Genomic DNA, 11,439 nt, shown 5'->3' on the forward strand with positions numbered 1-11,439 from the left:
GCAAAGTGCAATTTCATGGGTTAGCACATTTTCATATTTTCCTAAGTAACTAAGATTGGGAATTTATAAGTGTTTAGTTACTTAGTATTTATCATTATACTTTTAATGAAGGGAGATATATAGTCCTATCCTACCTGTTCGGCTAACGACCCTCCACCAGCTTTGTGAATGAGGCCTACTAACGGTAAGATTGATTTTATCTTATATATATCTACATAAGTAAAATTATAATAATAATATAAGTGTTGAATTTTAAACCTTTTAAAAATCTAATGTTAAATTTGGAATTAAAGTATACATGAGGGGATAACTTTACAAATTCCAAAACTTGAGGGCAATTTTTGAAACTATTCAAGACTTTTCATTTCATAACTTATGAGTTTAATGTACAATAAAATGAAGACTTTTCATTTTATGTAACTCCTTATTTAATGACACTTTTAAAGAAGTGACTCTTAAACATCCATTACTTGAGGACAAGTTATGGAGTCATAAAACAATTTAATGAAAATGACTCTTCATTTTTGTGTAACCTGTTGCACTTTTATGAGTTTTAAGATTCATAAATGTGACCTTTTATGTAACTTGAGGACAGGTTACAAAGACACATTTTATTAACTACCTCTAGATTAATTTGGATTGAAAACAACTAAAATATAATATTTTCCATTAATCTAGACTAACTCATAAAACAACGTAACAAAAAAAACTTTTGGTAATCCATAACTTGAGGACAAGTTATGGAGTCCATACAATCTTATTAAGATCAAGAATTACACTAACAAACAATTTGCACATAAATCCTATGATCTACAAAAGCTCATAAGCATGAACATCCATAATCATATAAACATATACAAAAACTTGAAACTGTGATTACAACTCATGAAATTGGTTTAACATAATCATTACCATATTAAAAACAAGTTTTATAAGTCCAAAACATTTCAAGGTAATGATTTTAGACCAATTCCAGCAGAAAACATCGAACAGCAAGCTGTCAGGACCCAAAACTCGTCGAGTTCCTTGAGGAACTCATCGGGTTCCTTGAGGAACTCGTCGGGTTCCTTGAGGAACTCGTCGGGTTCCTTGAGGAACTCGTCGAGTTCCTGCCCAAAATGATTAACTCGTTGAGTTTTTTGCAAAAACTCGTCGATTTTTGTAGTCTGGACATATTTCAGCTTTTCAAAATCACATAAGCAACAATATAACAGAAAATAAGCCTATGCTCTAATACCATTGTTGGGTTATGAGCATTCTAACACACCTATGGTGTACATGCAACCCTAAATACCTTGGATCTATGTTTTCTCTATTATACATGCAAATATCAAATTTTCCAAGGTATTATCCTAACTAGCATATTATGAAGTATAAGTAATATAAAACTAGTAGAATTACATACCTCTTTGTTGGTTCTTGATTCCATGGAGCTCAAGAGCCTAGTTCCCCAAATGTGACACCTCAAATGGTTCACACAACACCATGAACATTTGGAATAACTATGAGAGAAGATACGAGTTCATAGAAATTGGCTTGCCCTCTATATTATGCACTAGTGCCAATTTCACCAACCAATGGGGTCTTTATATAGTGTGCACATTAGGGTTACACCATGTAACCCATGACTTTACCCTTTCCTTATGCTCCATGGGTTTTAACCTGAATGGAGTATCCATGGGCCACCACCTAGGTTAAACACAACATAAAGCATCATGGATCATAAGCCCACATATATAAGAATCAATGATTTACACAATCAATCCCCATACATTTAGTTAGTCTCTTTTGATCACTAAATTAATTCCAAATTAATTCTTGATCTATACTAATTAAAGAATATGATATCATATTAATATATTAGAACTTATAATATATTAATATGTCACAAATATCTTCTTCTCATTAAAAGGTCTACCCAAATGTTCCGATGCCATGCAACCCAAATGGACCATGCCGGGTCGGGTCATGTATATACCAATTATAGTTATGGACTTAGACACTAATCCAACAGTATAAACCCTGGTGACAATGTGACTTCGTACCTATTCCTTAGGATGAATCCTTAGGAATGAGTGATAGATGATTCTTAGGGTAAATCCTTAAGAGATAAAGAAGATAATGGGGATGGGTAAATGGGTTACTTATTTGATGATAAAAACATAATAACTTTATTATTGTGGGTTGAAAACCGTATGTACTCACCAGGTTTCCCAACCTGACCCACTCAAGCTATTTGTATCACAAGTGTCGATACGAAGCTACGTTACACCAAGAGATTAAAGGAGATATAAAATCACTAGTGTAAATGAATGTAAGTTCTGTTTATGCTTATGTTTTTATATTGACGATGACATCTAAAAGTTTTAAAATGAATAAATTAGATTTCCTCAGAAATGATTTGATAATGTATTATCATGTTTTTGGGAACAAATTCCGCAACGTATTTCTTTAAAAGATACTCTTATTTTTTTATAAAATCAAGCATAAACAAATCGGTCTTTTCGAGACGTGAAGTTGGGGATGTCACAGTCCCGTTGAAGGTTCGAGGCTTGGCGTTCGTGAAATCCTTTTAGGTACACGTCCTTGTTGGTCCTTGGTTTATCCCCTGGTTTGAACTTCTGGCTCCTTGCCCGTTACCTCCATCGTTATTTCCGTTGTGAATCAGTGTCAGTGCTGCGGTGACCGCAGCAGACACTGCCGCTTGGAACGCAGCTAAGTTTATCTCTGTTGGTGTTGGTGCCATGTTGTTTCCTTGATTTGGTCTCTGAGGCATCTTCTGTCATGGAACGGAAAGATGTTGAGTATCCAGTGCATTCTAGTTTCAAGATTCGTTAATTATAGAACATTGTTGGTGATTCGGTTGTGTGTAAGTAAGTGAGTTCATACAATCAACATGTAATAAAAGTAATAGAACACATAACAGATAACAACATCATGAGAAAAAAACATAGCCGTTTTCATTAATGATAATCTTTTGATACATGAAAATTTGCCTTTATAAGGCATACAATACATGAAAGTAGATAAAATCTGACAACGTAACGACTCCATGAGTTGTGTAGTCACTTAATCATGTAGTCGATAGTACATAGAGTAGTACATAAAAGAAAATCATAACGGTAGTGGTAGTAGACGAACGAGTACTTATCGCGGCGAGAAGGGTCTAGTGGCGCTGACGACGAGGTAGATGCAACCTGGAGTCTGGCCATGTGTTTCTCAGTGGCCCGAAGTCGGGCTTCCAATGTTGTATGTCGCGCTTGGTAGTCCCTGGCTATCTCATGTGTCACCCTTTCCGCGCGCTTGACCACGGCTCTCATGGCAACCATTTGGCCGGCGATTGCTTGTGCCTGCTCGCCGATGTCACGTGTCCTCCTTACCATCACTGGCAGGGCTCGGTCTGCAGGTCCACCGTGACTCAGGTCGTAGTAGTCCCGATTCATACTGAATAGGGGACGCATCCCCTGCTGGCGGCTCCACCTCTAGATCTCGTATGCCCATGGGGGCGTAGGACCATTGGGACCCATCCTGTATGGGGGCACCCTGGCCATGTATGGCGGATTGATGACTTCAGACTCCGCGTCTGAGTCATCTACTTTGCTACTCTCAGGCTCCTCCTCATCCGAGTCTACTACAGGTTCTTTCGGTCCCTCTTTAGGTTCTTCTTCGGGTTCTTCTTTCAGTTCTTCCTCTGGCTCCAACCACCCACCATTCCCATGATTGGGGAAGTAGGGATCTCCTGGATGATGAAAGTCAGTCATAAGGTCTACACGAGGGGTGAGAAACGTGTAAGGAGAGTGTATATAGATAGCATTCCAAATACTCCTATAGTATTTTTAATTGTTTATGTTTGGTTTCCTTAAAAGCTTTTTAGATACATGTTTGGTTAGTTTCTGGATTCACTGCCCACCATGATCACTCCCAAACACATGTTGGTCGTATTTTAAATAAATATAGTTGATTAGGCTCTATTTATCCCCAATACGACTACACAACTATCCGGTTTTAACCACGGTGTTCAGTTTCTTCTAGAGACTTTTAGAGTTATAGTATTAGTGCAAACCTAGGTATTATTTTATTCAGAGAGTTTTAGTCCCATTGTATTTATAGTTACATATCTTGTATAATTAGATATGCCAGTTCACTATAAACAATGCTTTGATACCAATCTGTCACACTCTCGAACCAGACGGCGGAAACGTACGGGGGCTTGGGTGACTTCATTTTTGTAATATCATCATAGAGTATATAATTAAAACATAACATCATCATAACCATACATAGAACATTACAACTGTCATTGTTTACATCGAGTATTGTATCTCAATATTACATGCCCAAAATATCCAAAGTTTGAAACGAAACATAGTAAATATCCAAGTGTTCTTGCTGACCAAACCTATTCAACAGTTTCCTGAGAATACAAGTTAATTTGAAAAACTTCAACATATATAATATTGGTGAGTTCATAAGCATGTTTGATAAAAACAATGGTTTGTAATACTTTGCAAACACCAAAAAATCTGATATTTTCTGAATAAGCATTTTGAAATGTTTGTGTCTGATCTTGTATTAATGCATGTGTGTTAATGTTTGCGAGAATGTAAAGAGAATATGAAGAGAATAACAAAGAGAATGACCCCAGACAACCCGATGTTGTCTACTAAAGAGAATGCTGGTATCTCACACTACTAGAAAAAAGGCCTTTTACGACGCTCATTGCGCGTCGTAAACGCTCAGATAACGCGCAAATGCACGTCAAGGAAGGCCCTGTCATAACGAGAGACGACGTGCTTTTGCGCGTCGTCTATAGACAACGCACATTTACGACGCGCATTTATGACACGCAATGCGTATCATTAAAGCCGCTGTCAAGAAAGGCCATGTCATAAATAAAGATGACACACATTTTTACGTATCATAATTTTTATTTAAAAAAAAATATTTATAGATTTACTAATTTTCAAATTAAATTTGCATTTCATGTCTCATAATAGAAAATAAAATACCATATACAAAAAATACAATCCATTGCACAATCAATTTCATTCAATAACATCATGTCATAAAATTGTAATACATTGATATTAAGGGGATCTAATTGTATGTTGTTATTAAGAGGTTTTCCCTAACTATATAACCTAATACTACATTGCTATAAAGGGGCACCTTCTTGTTTCAGTAACTCATCATTAAGCTGCCTGAAGAAGCTCTGAAACATTTCCTAAAATTGCTTGCTCTGCCTTGATTATAGCTATTGAAAACCCTACACCACAACACAACACTAATATATTAGCCACTTTTTTGCATCAAAAAACAAAATGAACTTAAAAAACACACCATTAAATAAATTTCATCAAGGTTTATAAAATATGTCGTTATTTGTTCTTATTTCATTAAAATGAGAATCTATCTTTGAAAAAATCTCAATGAGGAAAAGGAGAAAGAAAAATTTGTTACACGATTACCCGTACAAGCCATCAACATTACACTCCCCAAGAAAAACTTTGACACTTCGAGGCAAACGACAATCACCTTTTACAAGTATAGCTCGACCATTAGCAGCCATGTCAAATAGTTGATATTAATAAAGAAAGTACCATTAAGTCCTAAATTTTTACAAATTTGTGTTCATTTATTTGTTGTTTTCATTTTTCAAGTGCATTTTCATTTTATAATATATATACATTTTTAACAACACTTAATTAAAAAAAACAGAGCCAAAATGGGATTAACAAAATATAAATGTTGAAGACAACATAAATAAATACATACATCTTTAGGGGAATGGCACCGATCAGCTACCTCCTCAATTGAGTACTTGTTGTCACAGACAAAGCAATGAAGTATGGAAGTAGAATTTTGTGCATCTGCTTTCAAACAAGACAAACATTACACTAAATAAATAAAAACAGGTAATGTAACATTCGACTTATCTTGTAATTTAATAAAATCTTTAATAAAACACAAGAAAACAAAAAACTGACCTCCTTCATGACATGAGGATCAGGTGAAAAAAATATAGGAGAATAACCAGGGAACAATTGTTCCTGCAGCACCTAATATTAACCCAGATGATGCACCTATTATCACCAATGACTTCAACAACATTCGTACCTGGGCCAAGGGCAAGATCGTAAAATTACATCACCATTATAAAAAACACAAATTAAGTTAATATCACCAACCTTTGAGAGACTTCTTTTAGCGCCATAAATAAGCTCTGGCATAAATGATTGTGCAGTTTGTGAAAGTTGCTCACCCCTACTGCAAACATGCAGTATACTTGGACAAGGACCTAAAAGTAATTTCTCAGAATTGGACCTCAGTAGAGAGTCAAAGTCAAAGTCAAACCAACCTGATGTTCAACAACAGTTTGTGTTCCTATTGATGTAGCAATGTACATAAGTACAGAACAAAATTTGACCTTTGACATCATCATTATAAAGACAGGACTAGTAAGTTTGAATATTTGAAAAAGTTCAGTAGGTGAAGGGACAACAATGACGTACCCATTATACCCTTTGTCTTTCAGAGCTTCAATCATCATCAATCCTGCAACAACCTACAATATTGTAAATTAAAGTGTGACACAACTAAAATTAACATATAAAACAAGTAAATAGATGCAGGTTGTATTGTTGTCATATTTTTCAATTTTTATAGTATATATATATATATATATATATATATATATATATATATATATATATATATATATATATATATATATATATATACCCGTGAAACCATTGTTGCCCATGTTGCTCTAGCAATACCATCGCTTAAGTATAAGCAGAGGATTACATCACCAACACCATTGATGACACTTGCAACTACTAGAGCTTTTAAAGGTCCCCGTGAATCTTTCATGCAAAGAGTGCTAAAAAAACGAGAACATGTTAGTTAACAGGAAATGGTGTACACTAGATTCTACCATAAAAATCAAGGATTAGTGGAACAAAGATTATATGATCACCTTGCACTCTGAGCAACCCATCCAACAAGAACTGCAGACCATGCTAAACCTCGAATCTACTACCATAAAATGCATACAAAGAACCGATTAGACATGAGTATAACTAAAATCAAAAGATAAAAATAAAGGAAAATAGGAAAATAGTAAACCCAAAAAATGTAGGTAACTTTTTTCAAAAGTGTCAGAAAAAATCATATGAATTTGCAAATAAATCCTTATAAAATAACCCAACCAACAAATCACAAAAAACTATGAAAGTAGCTATTTTTCAAATGTTGGAAGGATTTAAATCTTGATAATGCAACGAACATTCGATGGAGGAGGGGCTTATGTGCAAAAAATAGGGAAGTAGAAACCCCATACAAATGAAAGCATCAATACAAAATTGATAAAATGAAAAAAGTTTGAAGAAATACAAGAAACTATAGAAAACACATAGATTGATCCTCATGGCATAAAGGTTAAAGTAAAGGTTGTGTGATTGTAGGAGAATTATGATATTAAGAGTTTCTATCACCAATCCATCCATCCATCCCTAATGTCGTCTATGTTGACAACACAACAACAAAAGAGAAGAGATTAAAAAATAATTAAGAAACAAATAACAGAAAAAGAAGTAAAACAATGAAGTGGAAAAAAAAAATTATACCTTGTGCCTCTTCTTCAACTTCCTTTCTCCAGCATCTGAATCCATGAAGAAGGATGTTTGACCATCACCTTCTTTTAAAGGTAAGGCCAAGGATTTAATATCATCATAGAAACCATCAGCTAGACCTGCCAGCCTGTACAACAAACAAACATCCACCATCAGAATAAGTTATATTTTCATTTTTTTTATTTAACTAAATGACTGATTGTATTTGTACTCACCCATTTCCTGAGTTGCGCATCTGTTTTAGCTTCTTCTTTTCCTTACTTGTAAGAGGAGCACGGGTGAAGAGGTCTTCTTCCCTCCTTCACGTTCTTCCATTTTTTCCTTATATCTCATCACCTCACTGTTTCCTATTGATTTCTATTCTATTAGTAGCAACAATGCAATCAAGAAAATGAAGTTTCTTTGATGGTGGTGAAGGGTAGTTACATCGAGAAGTTAGATTATCTCCAAGTGCAAACACATAATGACCATCTTTATCATCTTGGCACCATGGGGAAGAAGCATTTCAAGCCACACACCTAATAAGGGGAGAACTAATGTGGTCTGATGATGCTCGTTGGGGTGCAAAGCTTGAACATTTCCAAAAAAAAGCATTGAGAAAAAGAAAGTGGCATAAAGTTACCTTTTCTCTGTACATATTCTTGAGCCTACCAGCCTCTTCATCCATTGGTTGATCAATCTACTGCTCCAAAACCCATATGCCACCTTCGTTTTCGATCTCTTCAGTCAGATCCACTTCAATTCTCTGACCTAAGATTGAAGCAACACCAACAAATAAATCGATGGACTTGAACTCGATATTACATCCACTTTCCTCCAAATGCTCCCGTAAAAACTTCACCGATGGAGCTGATATTTATGGCGGATTCAGTGATTACGATGCAAAAATAATAAAAAACTTATAAACCCTAAACACTAAGAATCTGAAAAAGTTATGCGGAATTACTTCTAAGGCTTCTTTGGATCATAGTCTCGCAATCCTCCACCATCATGCCATCCTTAGCAGTGGACGAGAAGCTGTTGGCGGAGGGGGGTGCAGAATTGGAATCGGATCCTGCTGCCATTTTGTTGGTGCGACGATTACGATAACTGCGGGTTTGGCCGTTGAGATGCAGACGCTGGGTCCAGTTGGGTTAGATCCGATTGCAAGCGGGCCTTATGGTGGGAACACAAACGTGGAATCAGTAACAAAAGAATGACGCCAACCAAAGAGCCCTAATGCCAGAAATATGAGATGAAGAATACCTGTTTGACGAGAAGAAGAAGACGAGATTGACTGTTCTTGGTTAGAACTACGATGCAACAGAAGACAAATAGCTCTAACTATACGCTAATCTGATGAATTAAGAAAAATTGCTCCAATTATATAACGTACGCTGATTTTAGGGAGGAATAAGATTACAAGACATCACTTATTTGGGGGATTTAAGGGAGGAAGAGAGAAATCAAATTTGGAGAATGAATAGGAAGAGGAGAGTATTAGTAGGAGATAAGGTGTTGGTATGTTCGATTGATTGGGTTGATCGAAGAGGAATGATTGAAAATATGTTTAGTCTATTTTAGGGTTCTTAATTTGGTAGAGGATTTTAGAAGGAGAAAAAGAGGCGGGGTGTTTAATTTTTTTTGGGATTTCATTCCCCCCGTAGTCTATTAAAAAAATGGAGAACGCGCTTCCTAAAAAATATAAAACGACACCCTTACACGACACACTTCATATGATAGGTGCCCTCTGTGTTTTTTTTGGACACTAATTTAAGGGCGTGCAAAAACTGTGTGTCTTCTATCCTTCAAATTTTGGAAAAATGACTTTAATTTTGAAGGCACGCACAAATGTGCGTTCTCTATCACTGTGTGTCATTAATTGCACGTCGTAAAAGGCTATTTTTCTAGTAGTGTCAACACCCAAGGTTGAGTACCAGCACGTGTAGGTTACCGTGCTATCCACAACAGATGGTTTCCCGTAAATTTTATAACGTAAATTGCTCTAAGTGAGCCGTTATAACCATACTTGATAATGAAAATTTCACCTGTTATGACGTCTAATAGACGTCGACTTGTTTAAGGTACGGTTTGTCACCCTAGACTGGCCTAGTCTAACTATAGCGAACATCTCAGGTGTGGGGCGTCACCCCCGTATAGATCTATACACAAACTCATGCTCTCACTCTGGGAGACTCTAGTTATAACTATAGGCTACGTTTGTACACTCATTTGGTGTCAAAGGAAACATCTCACTAGATCCTTAATCTAATTTGTGCGAATGTACATATAAGGAATATTCCAGGCCCAATAAACATGTAAGTGGACAACTAAGGCCCACTAACCATGTATATTATTTCCAGGCTCAAAAGGAATATGAAGGTATATCCCGGGCCTAATATACATGTAAAAGGACAACTAAGGCCCATTAAACATGTATATTACTTCCAGGCTCAAAAGGGATATGAAGGTATATCTCGGGCCCAATATAAATGTAAAAGGACAACTGAGGCTCATTAAACATGTATATTATTTCCAGGATCAAAAGGGATATGAAGGTATATCCCGGGCCTAATATACATGTAAAAGGGCTACTAAGGCCCATTAAACATGTATACTATTTCCAAGCCCAATAAGAATGTGAATGCCGAAATTGATTCGTGGTTGGTTACGTTGGTTGTTTAAGCTATGTTGTTTACCAAAATGACATGAAAAACCCACCTTTTTGTAAAAGAGCATTTTTGGTTCTGACAACCAAAAATTTACAATTGTGGCACGTTTTTGTAAAAATGAAAATTTAGGTCCGTTAAGAATAAAATTTACATTTAAGGCTAGTTTCTGTAAAAACTAATATTTTCAACTCCCCTTTGTCAAAACTATTATTTTTGGGCTTGATTTTTATGAAAATGTGCATTCTTGGCCCATTTATAAATAATTTTATCTTTTTGGCCCAAGTTCTAACAAATTCACATATTTAGTATTTCTTAGCAAAAATTTATATTTTTGGCACAACTATGTTGAAAATGACACTTAAGCCCTCAAAAGTCCAACAGTTTACAATTTTTGGCCCAAAGCCATGAATTGTCCAAATATGGCCCATTTGTGGAAATTTTTGCATTGTTAGTCCTTGTAGGGTCACAATGCCATAAACATCCATATTTAGCAAAAATAATCCTTTTTAAACCCTTAAGAACCGTGAGTTACATAAAAATACCTTATTTTTGGTTATTTTGTCATTTTTGGCCCTCTTATGCAAATTTCTTAGTTTTAAGTAACTTTGAAGTATTTTAAAACCTTTTCTTTGCATAATAAGTTGAAATGAGTGTTACGTTCTACAAATATCATCACATTTTAGTAGATCTTCAAGTTCATGGAGTTTATAACACATAATCACACATATATCATGAAAAATACACAAAATCATGCATACACACATAGATCTACACAAAAAAACTTATATTCTCCCTCAAAACATAGTAAAAACTGAAAATAGGGGGTATGAACTCACTTTGCTTTGGAGTTTTCGGTTTTTGATGAAGGCTGGATGAGATCTTGGCCTTTAGCAAGCTTTTTTGAGCGGATTTCGAACTTAGGAAGTTCTAGGAAGCAAGAATCATGAAAACATGTGTTTATGAGGAGTGATTTAGCTAAAAATGAAGTAAACCAACTTAAGTTTACAAGATCTTACCACAAGAGTGAAGCTTGAAGTGATCTTGGATGAAAAGATCTTTTGAACAGTCCTTACACCCATACGATTTTAGGGAAGATTAAGAGGATTTTTCCTTTGAGGATTTAGATGGAAAGGAGAGGATTGGAGATAAAATGA

The 11,439-nt window shown here is 35.5% G+C and overlaps 1 protein-coding gene across 9 annotated transcripts; it reads right to left on the bottom strand.

Annotated features, from left to right (window-relative positions):
• Positions 1–5,031: 5,031 nt before the first annotated feature.
• Positions 5,032–9,243, bottom strand: LOC145070595 (protein DETOXIFICATION 46, chloroplastic-like). Of its 9 annotated transcripts, XM_079017535.1 has the most exons (14): positions 8,880–9,243; positions 8,581–8,789; positions 8,257–8,483; positions 8,061–8,152; positions 7,850–7,981; positions 7,629–7,761; positions 6,980–7,035; positions 6,742–6,883; positions 6,359–6,565; positions 6,189–6,298; positions 5,988–6,117; positions 5,776–5,870; positions 5,469–5,535; positions 5,032–5,266 (listed from the first exon to the last, which is right to left on the bottom strand). In XM_079017535.1, the coding sequence occupies exons 5-11, from the start codon at positions 7,867–7,869 to the stop codon at positions 6,102–6,104; spliced, it is 684 nt and encodes a 227-aa protein (XP_078873661.1). In that variant the 5' UTR covers positions 7,870–7,981; positions 8,061–8,152; positions 8,257–8,483; positions 8,581–8,789; positions 8,880–9,243; the 3' UTR covers positions 5,032–5,266; positions 5,469–5,535; positions 5,776–5,870; positions 5,988–6,101. The 9 variants fall into 9 exon arrangements, with proteins under 9 accessions (XP_078873661.1, XP_078873662.1, XP_078873665.1 ...); XM_079017536.1 differs by lacking the exon at positions 5,469–5,535 and having other exon boundaries at positions 8,257–8,384; XM_079017539.1 differs by lacking the exon at positions 5,469–5,535 and having other exon boundaries at positions 6,513–6,565.
• Positions 9,244–11,439: the final 2,196 nt, after the last annotated feature.

Source organism: Lactuca serriola, chromosome 8 (assembly GCF_051521515.1).
Source record: "Lactuca serriola cultivar US96UC23 chromosome 8, Lser_US96UC23_V15, whole genome shotgun sequence".
Classification (NCBI taxonomy): domain Eukaryota; kingdom Viridiplantae; phylum Streptophyta; class Magnoliopsida; order Asterales; family Asteraceae; genus Lactuca; species Lactuca serriola.

Coding starts and splice junctions, on each gene's coding strand:
- LOC145070595 (XM_079017536.1), bottom strand. CDS start 7,869: ATGCGCAACTCAGGAAATGG. Junction 7,036..7,628: donor AGTTGAAGAAGAGGCACAAG/GTATAATTTTTT, acceptor TTATGGTAGTAG/ATTCGAGGTTTAGCATGGTC. Junction 6,884..6,979: donor TGGGTTGCTCAGAGTGCAAG/GTGATCATATAA, acceptor TCGTTTTTTTAG/CACTCTTTGCATGAAAGATT.